The sequence below is a fragment of the Parambassis ranga genome, chromosome 18 (genome assembly GCF_900634625.1).
Source record: "Parambassis ranga chromosome 18, fParRan2.1, whole genome shotgun sequence".
Taxonomy (NCBI): domain Eukaryota; kingdom Metazoa; phylum Chordata; class Actinopteri; family Ambassidae; genus Parambassis; species Parambassis ranga.
The window spans coordinates 11,799,260-11,817,920 of NC_041038.1; the positions used below are offsets into that span (position 1 = coordinate 11,799,260).

General features: G+C 46.6%; 4 protein-coding genes and 2 non-coding genes across 9 annotated transcripts; 2 read left to right on the top strand and 4 right to left on the bottom strand.

Moving 5' to 3' along the window:
- Nucleotides 1–542: 542 nt before the first annotated feature.
- trnas-aga (transfer RNA serine (anticodon AGA)) lies at nt 543–624 on the bottom strand. The gene has a single exon. It is a non-coding gene; the product is annotated as a tRNA-Ser (tRNA).
- Nucleotides 625–1,264: 640 nt separating this feature from the next.
- On the bottom strand, nt 1,265–1,336 carry trnaa-ugc (transfer RNA alanine (anticodon UGC)). The gene has a single exon. It is a non-coding gene; the product is annotated as a tRNA-Ala (tRNA).
- Nucleotides 1,337–2,271: 935 nt separating this feature from the next.
- Nucleotides 2,272–6,584, bottom strand: asb14a (ankyrin repeat and SOCS box containing 14a). Of its 4 annotated transcripts, none has more exons than XM_028429702.1 (14): nt 6,467–6,584; nt 6,258–6,371; nt 5,715–5,855; nt 5,573–5,619; nt 4,973–5,107; nt 4,746–4,904; nt 4,429–4,674; nt 4,123–4,294; nt 3,734–3,839; nt 3,433–3,612; nt 3,230–3,358; nt 3,024–3,152; nt 2,597–2,750; nt 2,272–2,516 (listed from the first exon to the last, which is right to left on the bottom strand). In XM_028429702.1, the coding sequence occupies exons 3-14, from the start codon at nt 5,846–5,848 to the stop codon at nt 2,341–2,343; spliced, it is 1,767 nt and encodes a 588-aa protein (XP_028285503.1). In that variant the 5' UTR covers nt 5,849–5,855; nt 6,258–6,371; nt 6,467–6,584; the 3' UTR covers nt 2,272–2,340. The 4 variants fall into 4 exon arrangements, with proteins under 4 accessions (XP_028285503.1, XP_028285502.1, XP_028285504.1 ...); XM_028429701.1 differs by having other exon boundaries at nt 4,081–4,294; XM_028429703.1 differs by lacking the exon at nt 2,272–2,516 and having other exon boundaries at nt 2,603–2,755; nt 4,081–4,294.
- A 990-nt stretch (nt 6,585–7,574) lies between these two features.
- rps23 (ribosomal protein S23) lies at nt 7,575–9,446 on the bottom strand. Its single transcript, XM_028429237.1, has 4 exons — nt 9,381–9,446; nt 8,372–8,531; nt 7,964–8,084; nt 7,575–7,763 (listed from the first exon to the last, which is right to left on the bottom strand). The coding sequence occupies exons 1-4, from the start codon at nt 9,382–9,384 to the stop codon at nt 7,617–7,619; spliced, it is 432 nt and encodes a 143-aa protein (XP_028285038.1). The 5' UTR covers nt 9,385–9,446; the 3' UTR covers nt 7,575–7,616.
- Nucleotides 9,447–13,458: 4,012 nt separating this feature from the next.
- Nucleotides 13,459–15,005, top strand: atp6ap1la (ATPase H+ transporting accessory protein 1 like a). Its single transcript, XM_028429587.1, has 6 exons — nt 13,459–13,495; nt 13,728–13,796; nt 13,880–14,034; nt 14,124–14,174; nt 14,366–14,603; nt 14,748–15,005. Exons 3-6 carry the CDS (start codon nt 13,883–13,885, stop codon nt 15,003–15,005), a joined length of 699 nt encoding a protein of 232 aa, XP_028285388.1. The 5' UTR covers nt 13,459–13,495; nt 13,728–13,796; nt 13,880–13,882.
- Nucleotides 15,006–15,467: 462 nt separating this feature from the next.
- pde12 (phosphodiesterase 12) lies at nt 15,468–18,560 on the top strand. Its single transcript, XM_028429268.1, has 8 exons — nt 15,468–16,379; nt 16,459–16,886; nt 16,969–17,074; nt 17,140–17,284; nt 17,408–17,486; nt 17,587–17,709; nt 17,808–18,013; nt 18,153–18,560. The coding sequence occupies exons 1-8, from the start codon at nt 15,811–15,813 to the stop codon at nt 18,270–18,272; spliced, it is 1,776 nt and encodes a 591-aa protein (XP_028285069.1). The 5' UTR covers nt 15,468–15,810; the 3' UTR covers nt 18,273–18,560.
- The last annotated feature ends 101 nt before the right edge of the window (nt 18,561–18,661 follow it).

Here is an 18,661-nt window from a genome sequence, read left to right on the forward strand (position 1 = left end):
GAGAAACTAAACAACCACTCCACAGAAGAATGGCTCAGCACAGGAGAGCCACCTCCTCAGGACCAGACTCAGCTGTTCACCTCCACCTCAAAGACAAAGGACACGTCTTTGAGGACAACAATGTCCACATTTTAGACAGGGAGGAAAGGTGGTTTGAAAGAGGAGTTAAGGAAGCATCTATGTTAAGCTGGAAGAACCTTCCCTTAACAGAGGTGGTGGCCTCAGACATCTTCTTTCTACCACATACAATGCAGTGATTCCATCCATTCCAGGAGGTTTCACACCAAGTCACATGATCATGCTCAGTTGTTCTCGATCCAGCAACTCATCCTGTTTTTGTTGAGCTGTTAGATGTTAGGTGTTAGGTCCTCAGACAGTCAATCCAAATGGCAGCACTCTGACTGAACTCTGGTCAAGATGAGACGCACTAACAGAACCGTTTCACCAGAACTCGTTGTTAACACATCAGACTTGTTAAGTGTAAACAATCGATTCTTCCAGCTGACAGAGGAGCATAAAGTGATCCTGGAGATGAAAACAGCCGTTGTTGGCAGGATTCGAACCTGCGCGGGGAGACCCCAATGGATTTCTAGTCCATCGCCTTAACCACTCGGCCACAACAACCTGAAATACATAACACAGAAGAGTCCGATGACCCAGGATGGTTCTGTCCATGAGTGTATGGTCTTGTAAGAAGTATCTTACTTGTGATACATAAACATGTAGCGATGTCATCGCACAGCATCCAAGTGTAACGCATTTGCAGTGGAGAATGATTCTCTGGCTCGTGGTGCAGCGGGTTGAAGATGGGTGCTTTGGGTGCAAGAGGTCCTGGGTTTGAAACTCCAATGAGTTGGTTGTTACACAGTTTTCTAAACCCCAAATCGAGGGGTTCAGCCTTAGATCACTGAAGCAGTCGCAGAGATACCTGGCAGCAGCACGGAGCATGAAGCAAGGAGAAATTAGTGGTCCAAAGTAGTCGACTTACGTAGAGAAGATTGAAGCAAGGCGTCTGGACTTGTAGAGTTTTCTTGAAGTCCAGACGCCTTGCTTCAATCTTCTTTACGTATTATGACCTGGATGACTGAGAATCTTCATCAACAAAGTAATCGACTCTTAGTCGACTAGTCATTAAGGTAGGTGATGACTGGTCGACTATTGAAGTTGTCATTACTTGCAGCCCTATTGACCAGATGAAGCAAATCAGACTTGTTAAGTCTAAACAATTAACTGTTTGAGCTGACAGAGGGGCATAAAATGACCTTGGAGATGCCGGGGATTGAACCCGGGGCCTCATACATGCAAAGCATGCGCTCTACCACTGAGCTACATCCCCCACAGTTACAGAGCCTGAAACAGGAAGCTGAACAGGCACATCGTATACCCTGTATTTGTGTTACTCAGACATTCTATGCCCCCGGAGCCAGTTTCTGTGTCCACACCATTGACAGTAAAAACTATGGACCCGTTTGTTTCTGAAGAGCCGTTTTGAGGCTCGGTGGGAGGTTCCGGGACATGATGACCGCCGCCATGTTGGCAGTGTCACAGCCCGCCAAAACTCCAAATATGGACAAAGAGGAGGAGCACGAGCGGGGTTTAGGGGGGCAGGCGATCGTGGAAGCAGGAAACTCACGCTGTGATACGTCAACTGTCTGTCACTCAAGCGGCAACGCCCATAATTATGCGTAATTTTAAGTCCGAATACAATTTGAGTGAGTTGTAAAAAAATTCATTCATTTTTGTACCAGGCTGTAAACATGTTCTTTCCTGCTGTGAAGTCGGCCATTTTAACATGGGAGTCTATGGGAGATGACTCGCTTTCGGAGCCAGCCCCCAGTGGTTGCAGCGTGAACTACAAGTTTTGACACTTCCACATGGGCTTCAACTTTGAGCCCCAAAGGCTGCCGCTTGGTCCACACAGACCCCCCCAACCCACTGAGCTCCTCCACCACATATAAACCGTGTTTCCCCACCAACAGTTAGAACTGATGGAGCTGATGGAGGAGCAGAGAAACGTCTTCAAGAGAACTCTACAAGTCCAGACGCTCCAAGCTCGTCATCAACATGTCTGCCATCGATCCAACCAGAGTAGAAGAAAAAGCCATTTTCTTCTACACATTCTGTAGTCCTGCCTTCTTATCAATCATATTGATGGACAGGAAGTTAATGAAGAAAATTCTGATTACCACATGATTCATAATTCAAAACTCCTCATAGCCAGCATTAAAAATATGAACTCAAATCTCTGTACAATCACTCAGTCACTCAGACTATAATTTCACATTTTTTTTATTTAATTTTATTTGAATTTTTCAGGAAAGAACTACTTTTTTAGCCGCCTCACCCCGGCGTGCTGCTCTGCTTCCCCCACAGGTTGTAATCCCGGTACAGGACGTAGTCCTTCAGCCGCTGTGGCAACGGCACGTAGCTCATGAAGATGGGCGACCGGAGACGCAGGCGGCCGAGACTCTGCCGGATCCGGAGGCGGCAGAGATGCTGCAGGCAGCGGGCGTTTTCTGGAGGAGAGGATGCAGATTCAGTCATCATTATTTATTTATTTCCCCCGTCAGCTGACACAAGGTTTCGTTTCAGTCACCTTGGAGTCTGCAGATGTCAGGCCACTGCTTCTGCTCCATCACAGCCGCCTTCAACTTGGAGCACAGGGTCATATGATCCACATAGTCCAACAGGACGCGCACCACGTGACCCGACAGGTGTTTCAGCCAGGAGACGGTGATCACCTCGCAGAACTGCGCTGACAGACAGACGGACGGACGGCAGCAGAGCTTTACGACCCGAAGCTACATCAGACTGCTGGAGGCAGACTTAATGTTGAGGGAGGTGACAGTGGAGAGGCTGCATCCCAGCGAACACAGAGCTCAACCCACACCACCAACTTCCTCTTACATTTTTAAAAATATCTGAAATTTCTGAAAACTTATTTAAGAACAACACCTTCATTTGTTTTTATCTGAGACTTTAGCTAAAAGCTAACCTCCTGTTAGCTGTTAGCAGGTCGTTACCATCGTATCTTTGATCACAGTGTTGCTCCACCCCTCGTAGTCTTCTGGGATGTGGGAGCCGTCGCCATAGGGACAGTCAAAGCAGCGCACAACGTCGTAACCATAGTGACACAACATCCTGAGGACCACCTGACGCACAACAAAAAAACAACGTGTTTACAGACGGCAGCAGCTGATTCTGTTTGACAGCAGGACCGTCGGCTCACCTCGTCCTTGAAGGCGTACTGCAGCGCAGAGGGGAAGTGTGTGGTGTTTACTCTGCAGTAGTAGTTGACGTTGGCTCCAAAGCGCAGCAGCAAGTTGATCAACTCGTAGTTACCCAGACGCAGGGCAACCTTAGACACACAGAGACCGAAGGTTTACAAATCATCAGTCAGAGTGAATGAGTATCACACACACACACACGTACCTGCAGACACTTGATGGGGTCCTGGTTGGCCATGGCTCCGGCCTCCAGCAGCATTTTTGCCGACGACACGTCGTTATTGGAGACAGCAAAGAAGAGCGCCGACTTCCTCTCGTCGTCATAGCTACGGCGTACCCATGGATGGAGCATGTAGTTGGGGTCATAGCCTGCATCCAGCAAGGCCTGATGGGAAAGCAGGAAAACTTCAGGTGAGCCACAGTTCAAGACGCACTGATACTACCCAGAATTCATCTGTGATCAATCAGCATGACGTAGACTAACACACACACACACACACACACACCTTGATGCAGTGTGTGTGTCCTCCTGCTGCAGCCGAGTGAAGAGGACTCATCCCGCTGTCATTTACATCCTCATGAGAGGTGACAGGAAGCAGCAACTTCAGCGCTCTGACACACAAACACACACACACACTAATAAATAAATACACAAAACAACAACACAGGTATGCACACACACACACAAATACATGCACAGATACCAACAAAGAAACAAAAGAAAACACACAAATACATGTTGACTCCTATACTCTAAAGTATGACTGTGTAATCTGATTACTGTGACGCCTCAGACTCTGTAATTAACTCCAAAAACACTCCTACATTTCCCACAATGCACCATGATACCACCTCTAAATAATGAGACACCAGAAGGACACAATCAAACATGTACTGCAGGTGTCCTCTGTGAGCCACCCGGTGGATCGGCATGTGGCCCGTGTGTTTGGCGACGTTGGCGTCAGCGCCGTACTCCAGCAGCAGGCTGATGATGGCGGGATCCCCAGAGACAGACGCTTCATACAAGATGGACGCCTCGTCCTGTGCCTGAGACAGGACGTCCGCTCCTGCAGGACAAACCACATGCTAACAGATGGTGACATTTCATAATTTGTTGTATTTATTTCTGTATTTTCGGCACCCAGCCTCCTCATCCGTCAGTGGGTGTAGTGGTGATGCAGAGACATCCGTCCTCTCTCACCTCTCTTAAGGAGAGTCTTCACCACCTCCAGGTGTCCCCCCTGAGCAGCCAATGCCAGCGGCGTAAGCCCGTAGTGGCTGCGAGGGTCTGCCCGCGCCCCAGCCTCCAGCAGCAGGGTCACCAGCCCTGCATTGCCCAGCCGTGAGGCCTCGTGGAGGGGGCGGCGGCCGTGGCAGCCCTCCTGATTCACCCTGGAGCCCTGCTGGAGCAGCAGCTTCACCAGGTCAGCACGATCTGATCGGATTGCTGCAGAGAGAAACATTATTCAGGACGACAGCTGAGCAGCATTTGAAGCAAACAAACGCTGCTCAGCCTACCTACAAACAACGGAGCGTCCTCGTCGAGGTCCTGGCTGTCCGGCTGGGCTCCCTGTTTGAGGAGGAAGGAGACATTTTCTATCAGACCTCCTTCCACTGCCAGGAAGAGCGGTGTCTGACCACGGAGAGTACGGCGCTCCACAGCGTCTGGACCTGAAGCTGGAGAAGAACCTGATCAGTCATCAGACCTTTAAGGTTCCTGTACGATCAATAAACCTGATTCTAACCTCTGTAGGTGAGCTCCAATATGGTTTGGTTGCTCTGGGCTGCTGCTTCGTGGAGGGGTGTCCAGCCTCTGCTGTCCGTCTGTGAGAACAAGTCCTTGTGTTTGACACACAGGTCCTTCAGGAGCTTCTCCTTACCTGCGGGGACAGATGGACGATCCATCAGTCACCATCTAACATAAGCCAACCGGTCAGAAGAAGGTAGCATGTTTGCAGCAAAGTTTGAAGATTTCTATGATCTCAGGCATTTGATGACAATCCAGCGGCTTCCTCCGGGTCCTCCTGGGGATCCCCAGACCTCCCTGATGCCAGCTAGGGAGATGTAATCCCTCCTGTGAGTGCTGGGTTGGTCTGCCTCAGGGCTTTCACTTGACTGGGAGACACCCACAGTGCTATGAGGAGCCTGAACCTCCTCAGCTCCTGCCAGTCTCCCAACAGGTCTGAGGTAAAGGTCCAGACAGACAGAACCCAGGACGACTTCGATGGGGAAAAGAAATCAAGTTCCTGGTTTGGTCCAGCGTCAAATGTACCTTGACTTCAGTATTTCTGCTGGTTTGTCAGCTGCTACCAACCTGACAGGTCACCTCTGCTGTATCTTCTTACCTTGTCTTATAGCAATGAAGATCTTCCTGATGTCTGCACACTCAGAGCTGAAAAACACACAATCATAAACTCCGATCGATCGGTCTGATTGATCATTATTGTTTGAACTTGTGACTGCTTCATCATTTCCTGCTGTTCTGACCTGCTGCTGTCTCGCGTGTCTCGGCGGGCTTCCCTCTGTTTGCTGCTCTCCAGCAGACTCTGTTCAATCATGTACTGAGTGGCAGCATCCTCTTCATCATCCTCATCCTCAGTTCCAAACCGAGCATACTCCATGATGACCCTGTTCAAAAACAGCACATTTCATCTGATCACGAGGACAAGATGTGCTGCAGAGCTGCAGCCCTCAGAGGTCAGAATATGACGTCAGACAAAAAGGGGGGCGGGCACGCAGACCAGAGACCTGAATGTGCACTGAGGAGGTTTAAACACAAAGAAGGATCTAAGAAAGTAAACAACTGTGTAAACAAGTCTTCAGAGTCACGTTAAGAGGTGAAAAACAAATCTGCAGGTGGACATGAAGCAGCAGAACCTCAGAGCAGCCTTGAATCCCCGTCAGCACACGTCAATAAGTCTGGACCAGTAAAACATGTGAAGAACGTGCTGCTGTCGAGTGCCAGGAAACAAAGAGCTCGTCACCACAGCAGTGTTTTCATCACCTTGTTTGTGTCATCGGTTTGTTTACCTTCTGTTTTCTTAGCGTTGCTGCTGTTTTGTTCAGCTACAGATTCAGATTCAGGTTGTTGCTGCTGACGTCTGGCAGGAAGTCTCAGAAACTGGACCTTTATTCTCCCTGGTTCTACACACACACACGGCCACAAACACACACATCTGATTTAACACATGTCATAAATTAAAGGTCATGTATGTGTAAATAACCGTGCAGGGACTGACCGCAGATTCAGAGACGTCCGTGTTTCAGCTGTGTTGTTGCAGCACTCAGGCGATCTGACACCTGTTACTATATTTACCTGCTCCAGATAGCAGACAGTGTGACACTGCAGGGCAGACCACAGCTACACCACCACCACTCCACACACATCTTACTGCCATCAATGAAAGGATTAATCTCATGATTGTACATAATTTTAATCACACCATGTTAAACCATCTATACTGCAAGACAGTCAGGGTCATGGTGGCATGAGGGCCAGTTCAATTCTATTTATACACCTTTTACAGTCAGAATTTTCTCAAGGCGCTTTACAGAAACCCAGAGCCCCAAAGACTGGACCCCCTTCAGAGCAAGAGTGTCAGGAAAAACTCCTTTTAACATGAAGAAACCTTGAACAGGAGAAGAAGAGGGAGACAGGACAGAGAGGATGAAGGAGAGAGAGAGAGGAGAAGAAGAGGGAGACGGGACAGAGAGGATGAAGGAGAGAGAGAGGAGAAGAAGAGGGAGACAGGACAGAGGAACAAACATGCACAAACACCATACAAGGACAAACATGATGGGCAGATCAGACACCTACATGTGGCATCCTTACCAGCAGCTTCACTTTGTTCCTTTCCTTGCCACTTATTTTAATGGTAGGGGGACTAACAAAGGATTATCTTAATACTCTATAAAGAGTGAACCAGCCAACAAGAGACTAATCACGACTTCACTTTTTTCACATTCACTGCAGATGTATCTGGAGAAACAGTATTTAGGAACAGAGGGACTAGATCCACCAATTCAGCCATGAAGGAGAAACTGAACTGACACAAAACCCGTGTTCAGAAGGTCGTAGTTATGAGAAAATGCAAAATACACATGAAAAGTTTTTTTAAAATTACTCTTGAATTACTTACTTGACTCAAAGTAACTCTAACTGCCAGCTCATCTGATGACCATTAAGATTCTCAGTCATGAATGTCTGTGTACAAACACTTAAATATAAATAAATAAACTGAAAATACAAGCTAAAAAATAAACAGTGACCAAAACAAGTTCCACTGCTACAACATAAAACCAGGAGACTCACAAGAACTGAGCAGCAAATGACAACAGAACACAGACTGTAATTGAAAACCAGTTTATTTTATTTTCTGAACAAACATTTTATGACCTGGGCCTCTCCTTCTTGCCTTTGTACAGAGCAAGCAGAGACACGTTGGCCACTTTGACCACCTTGAAACGAACTCCAGGAATGTCACCAACGGCATGACCCTTACGTCCAAAACCTGCCACCAGAACCTCGTCGTTCTCCTGCAGGACCACATGGAGAGGACAGAGGCATTAGGGACAGAAAGGACAAGTCGACTGTCAATGCAGAGGTAAAGATTCTCCTACATGACTTTCAGATTATGAAACTAAATGATTAGAAACTTCGATACATTTTGGAGCCACTACATCTGACAGCGTTCCACTGGAGACTTCTGTAAAAGGTTTTCAGTGCTGATATTTACCTCGATGAAGTTGAGGCAACCGTCATTGGGGACGAAGGCGGTGATCTTCTTGCCGTTCTTGATGAGCTGAACTCTCACGCACTTCCTGATGGCAGAGTTGGGCTGCTTAGCTTCCACACCGCTGCAGAGAGGGAGAACCCACAACATTTAAAATCAAACAGAATTAACTGTGGTGCACAGTCCAATTCACATTCAGATCTGTCCAGCAAACAGGAACCCCAATCATTTTAGCACAACAAAAGCACCAGCAGTAATCAATCAATACACAAACTACAGAAATGATATTTCAAACATCACTGCAGACTTTTTACCAGCCACAAGTGAACAATGTTCTCATAAATCTGAGCCCGATAAGACTTCACACTTCAGTAATAACACTGTGCCATCAGCAGGTCCCGTGATACTCACACTTTCTCAAGGACAATTCCTTTGGCGTGAGAAGCTCCTCCGAAGGGGTTAGCCTTCAGGGCAGTACCCAGATGGGCCTTCTTGTACTGTTTATCGTGCCATTTCTGCTCACGGCGGTGATTGCGGAGCTTCCTGGCAGTACGCAGACCACGACACTTTCCTATAAAAAATGAGACATGTTACAGACTTTGGGGCTAATACAGAGACAGTGTCCTCTCATAACTATTTAGTGGAATATTGTGGTATTCAACTTTTTCTGCGCTTCCCAATAACGAAGGTTTACACACTGACGATGTTTGGTTCAAAGGTTGGAAGATTTATAATTCAGAAAAAGCAGCTGCTAGTCTTTAAGCTGGAATTGTATGCACACAAGAAAATAGAAACACAATAACACACAACTGTTAGAGCCACAAAACGACACACTGCTGCTGAACAAGGTGCCATCAGTCCTAGGTTTGTAAACCATGAGGGGGACAACTTTCAGCAGCTGATTAATGGATTATTTCCGCTTATACAATGTGTATATATAACCATGAGCCAATGACATTTGTTTTATAGCATTACTTTAGTCTCTTAATGACAACCGTGCAGACCCTGTTACCGCTGACTGAGAGCGGAGCTAACGCCAAGCTAAATAGGCTTACAAACAACTTCCGGCTTTACAGACAATATCCAAACTATAATCCATCTTTTAGTTTGACATTTATTTAGATGGTTGTGACATTTAAGTACTTAAAACAAGAGCAAACAGCGCAGCAATTAATAATAGAAACGCTCGTTATGCTAAGCTAACAGTGCTAACACGCCGCTAGCAGGTAGGACATATTATGGCCGCTCCACGTTGCGGAGAAAAGAACCGAAATACGCTTAGTTTTTAAACTCTCTTTCACACGTTGACGGCACAAACACACAGAAAACAGTTTATAAGCTCTTTATCTTCAACGCGGAAATGAAATATCTGCCCAACTATGAACATAATTCAGTATTTTGGATGAGGTTTTTGCCGTACCCATGATTGCTGAAGCGAGCCTGGGATGGAAAGGAAGGACCCAGGATGCACCGCGGCAATGTCTGGTCTCAGGACCCAGAGCAGGCGTGGCGCGAAAAGTGCCTGACTGAAATTATTTTACTATTTACATTGTTTACATTGTTTTACATCCAAGTAACACAATCCGGAGTATTTTAGAACGGTTTTCATTTTTAATGTAGAACATACTGTAACATTAATATGATAAGTGATTGCCATGACAACCACCACTCATGTTCTGCTCTGTTCATTGTATGTCTGTAATGTATTTATTTTTATTTATTTTTATCTTATTTCATGTTAATTATTATATGTTTTATGTACGCACAAATCACTAAGGCAAATTCCTCTCCTCTTCATGTGAATCCTCTTCACTTACATGACAATAAACACGATTCTGATTCTGAAATGTACGACTTTTATTAAGTAGACAGGAATTTATTACAATGAACTTCTAATGCAAAAAAAATATTTTACTTTATAAGTTACAAATGTGTGTACAAAAGTAGAATACTTAAAATAGTACACCACCTTTTTTAGGGAGATATTAATACATAATATTATAATATATATGTAATAATAATATTATATAATATTTTAATGAAGTGTGACCAATATATGTAGGAAAAACATTTGTGAAAAATAAAAAGTATTTCAATTTATTTATTTGATCGGGACAGTGCATGTTAATGAACACACATGAAACACAAGAAGGTCCGAAGGGGCCTTGATTTATTAGTATTTCTCAACTTCAAGGTTTTTAATGAGTGTTGATTATTACCTGAGCAATGCTCTGTCAATCTTCTCTCCTTACTATCTTTAATCTCAGGGTTGTGGTGTATTCTAGCTGAGCTGACCTGAAAATGACCATAAAATGAATATAAGTGTCTGAGCCATGGAGTGTAACCAGTGGGCGGAGCTCCCTTTACTCTGCAGTCCCTGCTCCATCCTGATTGGCTGATCTCTGAGTCTGTCTCAGGGGCTTAAAGATGGTGGGTTGATTTAAGTAGATTATGAAGAACAGGGACAGACAGAGAGCGAGAGAGAGAGAGAGAGTGCTGGCATCACTCTCTGGTCGCCCCAGCGATGGCTTCACCGTGGAAACGCTGCTGCTGCATCCTCCTCCTCCTCCTCCATCTGCAGTCGACCGCCTGCCTCCACCGAATCACTGCTGACAGGTAGGCGGGGAGAGATCAAAACAGAGGTGTAGTGCTTCCTTCGTGATTGCCGTGTTGTTTCTGATCTCTCCTGACATCATAATCTTTGACTCTTGACACATTCAGCTGGCGTGTCTGGACAGTGTGGAACATAGACCGGCCTCATCCTTTGTTCAATGCTCCAAACAATGAGAAGGAATAAGGAAACTGAAAAAAATCATGTGAACAGCAGGCAAAAGAGCCGCACCACCATCCCTTTGTGTTTGTGTCCACCTCATTAATCAAAGCCTCATGTTCAGCGCCACTGTTACAAAGCCAGAGACAGAGCTACCAGCATCTGCTGATAACAAAGAGCCTGGACCTCAGTCAGCAGGCAGTCTCTGCATCTCTGCAGACCAACAGTCTCTGCTGCAGCGCTGCATGATTCTGAGTCATTTGAGAGTGAAGCTGTGATACCAGTGTAACTCTGTAAATCCAGACTAAAACAAGCACACACTCACCGGACACAAGAGAGAAGTTGGTCCAGCAGCGCTCTGTGGCTGTACTGAAAGGAGAATTTATAAAAAGCTAGCTCTGCTCTGATTTTTATTAATTAACCAAACTTTTACTGACTCCTATTGGAAAATAGGCTTGAATTTAACTCCTTCATCACCTGTCCACCTCACCCTCCTCACCTGAACGTCCTCCAGCAGAGGTCAGAGTTCACTCCTGATCAAACCAAGGCCCCGTTCACACTGGGGAAAAAATGTGGCTTAAGCAGGATTTGGCCACATCCAGATCAATCCAGATGTGTTTTTTTCCGAGTGTGAACACCTCCAATCCAGCTGAATCCAGTTTGATTTCAAGCCGGCTAGATCCACCCTCGAGAGGTGGATCTAGCCGGCTTGGCTTAAATGTGGCTCAGGTGTGAACGCAAATGTGGCTAGCGAATCCGGCTTGCCACATTATTAGCCATATTACGAGGCGCCACCTAGTGGTTTGGAGAACAGCAAACACGCTGGATGAAGCCGGATTGAGTGCGGACACAAGTGTGTGCTAGCCAGAGATGAAAATAGGTCTGAACGCATCCAGCTTAAAGGCTGTCTGGGCTCAATCCTACTCTAGCTGGAATGACTTTCTCCAGTGTGAACGGGGCCCAAGAAACCCGAGGAGAGCCACCGCCTGGAGTCACAGTCCTTAGTGTCTGCAGGCTCGTTCAGTGTCGACAGAAACGCAGCCGATGTCGTTCGGTCCCTGCTGAATTTGCAGCCACGCGGGCGGCTGTGTCATTTTTTTACAGTGTGCAGCTGTTTTGGATTGAGAAGCTGTGAAATCTCCTTTTGGCTGGGAGCCCCTCCTGTCCTGCTCAACCTGTGTGTGTGTGGGTAAGATTGCATGATTATGTCATCAATCCTACAAATCCACTCCAGTGCACTCCTCTGACCCAGTAAGAGCAGCTGAACCTTTTTAATTTTTTTAAATCTTTGTCTGGGTGAATCAGGGAGGATTTGACGGCTCTGCTGCCTGCTTTTTTTTTTTTTTTTTTTCTGACTGATGCACGTTTCTAAAATATTCTGAGAAAGATCTGAAATGTATCTTTATTTATTTGGCATTCACTGAGAGGATTTTGACAGATTATTCAGACAGCGACTTTGCTGGCGAGTGGCTTTATAAATAGGAACGTCAGTGCATGACTTACACTCATACTGAGTTCTAAATGACTGGTTAGAATACATCACACTGCTGTGACAACAAAACATTAAGCAAACAGTGCTGAATAGTTCATTCTGATTGGTCAGTTGCAGCCTTGTGCAGTCTGCTATTTCTGAAAAACAGATGGTTGCTATGCAGAACTGACCGTTGCTATGGATAATAAAACATTAAATAAGTAACATGCAGTTTAATTTATCTCTGTTTTTAGATGTTGTGAGATGCAGATGTTGTTTTGTTGGTATATTAAGTGGTTAAAATGTCTGATGGAGGCGTGTGGGTACAAAATACAGCTGTGGGTGAAGACCTGTGTTTTTACTCACTGGGGTCCTACTCTAGAGTCAAAAGAGTTTCTGCAGCACTAATCGTCCATCACATGGCCTCCCTGCTGCTGCCTAGTTGTCATGGAGATGGTTTAGTTGTAAACAGGTGACAACAAAGATGGTGCCCCCCCACCCCCTCGGCCCGCTGCATGTTTAATAAAAACCTGATCGGATTCTCTGGGTCCATTATTGTGTCACTGTATAGACGCTGTAATCTGGGTCAGAGTGGGACCTCTGAGCGGCAGAAGATCTCTGCGTCACACTGATCACTTCTGTAAACACTAATCCAGCAGGTCAGCAGCCGGACACTGGACCACCCAGGTGCATTCTGGGTACTTGAATCTTCACAGGTTCACTCGGGTTCAGAACAATGACTCCTGCCTCTCTTCTTCTTTTTAATCCAATTATTTAGGCTAATTTTACTCGTTTTGGTTTCTAAAGTATTTTATTGAAATGTGAATGTTTTTGTTACTCAAATATCTTTTTATGTATTTTTACTGGATTTCAGAATCAGTGTTGCACCTCGTGACTCGTTCTTTTATCTCCTCTATTTACAGGCCTGCTGTTTCTCCAGTCCATGGTAAGATATCCATCTGTACTGAAGTTCTTCCCATAACTCCCAACAACAGAGGCACAAAAACAGAAAGATCTGATTGGTCGATGATGACTGATGTCAGTAAAAAGTCAGAAAACAACAGTGACTTAAATACAAACAAAAAGAAACACCTTACTTTTAATTTGACAAGAAATCCCAAAAAGTCTAAAAAGTCTGAGTGAAGGTTTCAACAGAAGAGCATGAAAATAGGTGTGAATGTTTAAAAGTTAAATTATTAATAAACAATTATTAATAAACAAGACACTTGCTCCTTTGTTTCTCTCTCCAGATGCAGCGACAGAGGGACGTTTGGTGCCCACAGAACAAGTCCAGGTAAAAAAGAAAAAAGTATAAATAGTGTTATTGGATCTGTGAACCTACATAAAAATACAAAATATAAGTGCAATTCATTGAAATTAATAACAATAAAAAGAAGCTTTCCTTCAGCAGAGAGGCTGGCTGCATGTTTGAACATGTTTTAAATGAATGGTCGTGGTTTATCAGAACCAAATTAACCATTCGTGTCCTCAGAGGTTAGAAAATCACCACGTTTCTCTCTGTTTAGTCTCCAGCTGGATCACAGAGGAAGTTACTTCAGACAGCAGGAGCTGCAGTTCCGTTCCCTCCTCTCAAGGTGGCGTAGTCTCCAAATGATGAATATGAGTTACTTCTGCCAACATGCCAATCTGACTCCATTCATACCGTCAACACCTCCAGGTGATGTCCAACGGCAAGCCGTGCATCTTGTTCCAGACCAGGAGACTGTCCCTGCGCTACGAGAAGCAGCAGCAGCTGGACCTGACAGAGCGAGCCTTCTCTCCTCAGAAGCCCGTCGACACCAGTCAGTCCGTCTGCCAGCGGGACAAAGCCTCGTACGTACACCTGTCTGTCCGAAACCCCCCACAGAGTTCAGTTTAAATACATGATCCAGATGTGTGTGTGTGTGTCTGTCCCTCTGCAGGCTGCTCATGAGGTTTGGAGATGTGGAGGAGTTTAGAGGCCTGTCGATCAGGTTGGTGACTTTAACAGGTCAAATGTGAGCTGTGCACTTGGTGGTCTAAGGGGGATTGGCTCAGGGGGACTAAAGGATCTGCAGTTTTGTGCTTTTGTGTTGAATCAGTCTCTGGTTCTAAGTGTACTGTTGTGTTGTCCTATGTCATGTGGTTTTACGCTGACTGTCCCCTCTTGTCCCTCCCGTGTCAGGCTACAGATGTCCAATGTTTTTTACGAGTCCTCGGGTCAGTGGTGGTTCTCGTTGGACAGCGTCTCGCTGCTCTACAACGGTTCTGAAGAGGCTGTGTTCAACGCCAGCGAGGTGTACGCTCCGGCCTCCTCCTCCTACCGCTGCCTCCACGTCAGCAGCCTGCAGCGGCACAGTGCACTGCTGCTACCCAGCACCGACCCCGCCCGCTGCTGGTCCATCACCTTCACTGACTTCCAGGTATCAGTTCCTTCATCCACCTGGTGGACACCAGAGGTGGATGAAGGTGGTGAAGATTGGGAGTCTGGGGTTGTTTTCAGGTGTTTAGGAGTCTGGATTAAATGTACTTTCTGATGACCCACACTCTTTAATGTGTCTGTACAGATTCAGGCATTCAACATCACTTCCGGTAGGTTTTCTCCTGCCACTGACTGCACCACCTTCTTGACACCGGCCATTCTGATGGGCCTCATCACCTCCCTCATCCTGCTGCTGGTGCTGGCCTACGCCCTGCACATGGTCGTCCACCTGAAACATATCGAGCATGACGATGAACACAAGGCCGACATCTACCTCCCGCAACATGCAGAACAGCTTGAACACAGCTGCGTGGAAAACACGGAGGAGAAAAATGTTCTGTAGAAAAGATAACGCAGCTGATCCGATGTGAAACATTTTCAGCTCAGGACTTACTTTTTATAGTGTTTTGTAACTTACATAAATGTTGCATTTCTGTCTTTGTCTTTATAACAAATTTAATAAAAATATAAACAAAAAGTCTTTGTTGAGTTCTGGTTTAGTAATGTGCGTCATTTATCAATCGATTGATCAAAATAATAACATAAAAATACAGAAAACCAAACAATGTTTCAAATGTTTGGCCTAGAGATGGTTGATTATGTTTGTATTTATTATATACCAAAGAAACAGTAAATTATTTGGAGTAATAAGCACAATATTTGTCAATGTAGTTTAGATAGCATTTTAAAAAAATCAAGAAATATATCTTTAAACAAAAGTTCCTCACTCCTGCTCTTTCTCCATAGACCTGTGTAATGCCATTTTATTCCGGTAGGGGCGCTCGAAGTCGTGTTTGGTATTTAAGGGGAAGAAGAAGAAACTCATGCAGCTGACAGGAAGAAGGACTGAAAGCGAACTTTTCTGATATATTTTTTTAATATTACAGACTTATTTAAATAAGTGGCTCATTTACAAATCGTCCGCGTTGGTTAATATTTTAACCACAACACTGAAGCTTAAATTGAACTCGCCATTGTGACGGGATTCTGTTCCAGTTAGCTTCAAGCTAATTAGCCTCCTGCTAGCCGGTGAAGCTGTAGGACGGTCCCACCGGGTCACGTGAGAACGCGGACAGTTTACCTGCCGCAGACCTTCACGTGCTGGTTCCGTTCAGCCCGGTTCTCTCCTCCTTTCCTCTGGGCTCTTCATGTTTAACCACCTGTCCGCTGCTCTCACGCTGTTACCCCGCCGCCTGCTCGCCTCCTCACCCCGGACTTTAACCGCAGCCTGCCGCCTCCTGAGCAGGATGGAGGCGGCCGTAGTGAGGTGCCTCCCAGGGGACCCAAAGCTCACCATCTCCTTCTGCCTGGAGGGCAGCCACAAGCACATGCTGCGAGACCAGGACGAGCAGTTGGGAAAGGTCCTGGCCAGGATCTCCAACGGCATCGCTAAGAGCCAAGGAAAGGCGAAGAAGTCCAAGAAGAACCGGGAGCAGCAGCCGAGTGAGGCCGCGGAGCCCACTGTGGTGAAGCTGTACCACGGCGGGGAAGAGGTGCCCGAGACGGTGCAGAACTCGGAGGCGTGGCAGGACGGAGCCGTGCTGCAGGTGGGGAACGTAAAATACTCGGTGCAGAGGAACCCTCCCACTTTAACCACCGCAGAGCTCCCAGTGTCCCTGCTGGCCGGGTTCCCCGTCTGCCCCAAACTGGAGGTGGAGTTTGGGAATCTCCAAGACTGCGAGTTCACCTGGTTCAACGAAAACAGGCCAGATGCCAGGTCAGTGCATGGGGCTTTATGGGGGACAAAATATGAATTGTTTTTATTGTCGTTTGCTGATTTCTGTATCTTGTTTCAGGCCTGAAGCTGCTGCAGGCGTCACAGGTCAGGACAGTGGTTGGACACAGGTAGGAAGCGAGCGAGTTCACGTCCCGTCCAATCAGGACATTGGCTGCAGGCTCAAACTCCGCTGCACTCCCAAAGATGGAATTCGCAGCGGCGTGGCTAAGGAGCTGGTCTCTGCGGGGACGGTGGAGGCCGGACCGGGCGTGTGCACGTTTGACAACCGTCACATGTATACTGTGAAAGTGGTGGAGTGGCCGTCTGTGAGGGTGGTGTCATACAACATCCTCGCTGACATCTACGCCCAGACAGACCTGTCCAAGACGGTGCTGTACCCGTACTGCGCCCCCTATGCCCTGCAGCTGGATTACAGGCAGAACCTGATCAAGAAGGAGCTGGCTGGATACAACGCCGACATCATCTGTCTGCAGGAGGTCGACAAAGGTAATCGCATCAAACGTTCTGCTGTTTCCAGAGCCTCTGAGTTTACATTCTGAGCATCTCCGTGTTCTCGTGTACTCTTCAGGGGTGTTCTTGGACAGCCTGGGTCCGGCTCTGGATGCCTTCGGTCTGGACGGTGTTTTTAAGATCAAGGAGAAGCAGCATGAGGGACTCGCTACTTTCTACCGCAGGTCAGGAATGTCTGATTGACTGGCTTAACGGTGTTCACAATATTTATAAATTATCATATTAATAGGTCAAAGTTTCGGCTGCTGAGCCGTCACGACATCCTGCTGAGTGAGGCGCTGACCTCTGACCCCATCCACTCTGAGCTGCTGGAGAGACTTTCTGCTAACAGCGCCCTGAAAGAAAAGATCCTGCAGAGATCCACGGCGCTGCAGGTACGCCTGTGAACTGTGGTAGAACCTTGAGTTCAATCATGAAACAACTACACTCAATAAAACAGAAACAAAAAGCCAGAATTGAGAATTATTAATGTGCATTATTAAAACCTTTCTTTGCAGGTTAGCGTGCTGGAGGACCTGAACAAACCAGACAGGAAGGTCTGCGTGGCCAACACTCACCTGTACTGGCACCCAAAAGGTAAAACCACATGTTCCTCGATAAACACGCCCGAGTCCCTGACATCAGACAACAGAGTGAAAATCTGTTCTTATACAAAGTGAATTAATTTACTCTGAAGGGGGGAACGTCAGATTGATCCAGATGGGTGTGGCACTGCAGCACCTGAATCATGTGATCAGCGAGGTCGCACCTGGAGCTCCGCTGGTCTTTTGTGGCGACTTTAACTCCTCCCCAAACTCTGGTAAGTCCAACGCTAACCTCGTGTTCTCACCTCGTGTTCTCAGCAGTCTTTGTGCTGCCGGTGGGTGAATCGTCGTTGTCGATCTCCTCCTGTCTCAGGTGTGTTGCAGCTGGTCAGTGAGGCCATGGTTCCTCCGCAGCATGCAGATTGGAGCAGCTCTGGGCCGGAGGAGTCCTGCTGCATGGAGCTGCTCTCTGTCTTCCCCCCTCTGCAGAGCGCCTGCGGCCTGCCGGCATACACCAACTACGTGGGAGGATTTCACGGCTGCCTGGACTACATCTTCATACAGCCAGACAGCATGCAGGTGTGATGCCGGCCGAGCTTTAAAGCTTCAAGTTTTGGCTGTGAAGAAGTGTTTTGGAAGTTCAAAGGGTAAAATGTTGACAAGATTAACCTGCTCTACCAAAGTTAACCTACAGCTTTGTGTGTGTGTGTGTGTGCAGGTGGAGCAGGTGATTCCGCTGCCCAGCCACCAGGAGGTCACCACCTACGAGGCCCTGCCCAGCGTGGCTCACCCCTCTGACCACATCGCCCTCGTCTGTGACCTGCGATGGAACCCCTGACCCCTGACCTCTGACCTCTGACCACATGCACAGAGAGAGAGGCTGGAGCTGAAAACACGTTCTGCCTTTGGAAGCTTTACAACACTTTTGTGTTGTGTCTTCACTGATATTCAGCGAAGGTGTGAGAAAGTAATCGATTACATTTTGTTTTTAAAGGGAATTTAGAACAAATAGAGACACTGCTTCATCACATGGATGCTCCTGCTGAAACAGCTGTTATAATGTAACAAGTCATTGGCTTTGATTCTCCCTGACATTAACTAAATATTCACTTTTAAATAAATGTATTTATTATTATGGCAAAATGTGTCGGGTCTTTAATTTTTTCATAACTACCAGAATCTGTTTCACACTGTCACAATCTTTCCTCCATTCGTAATAGAAGAAAG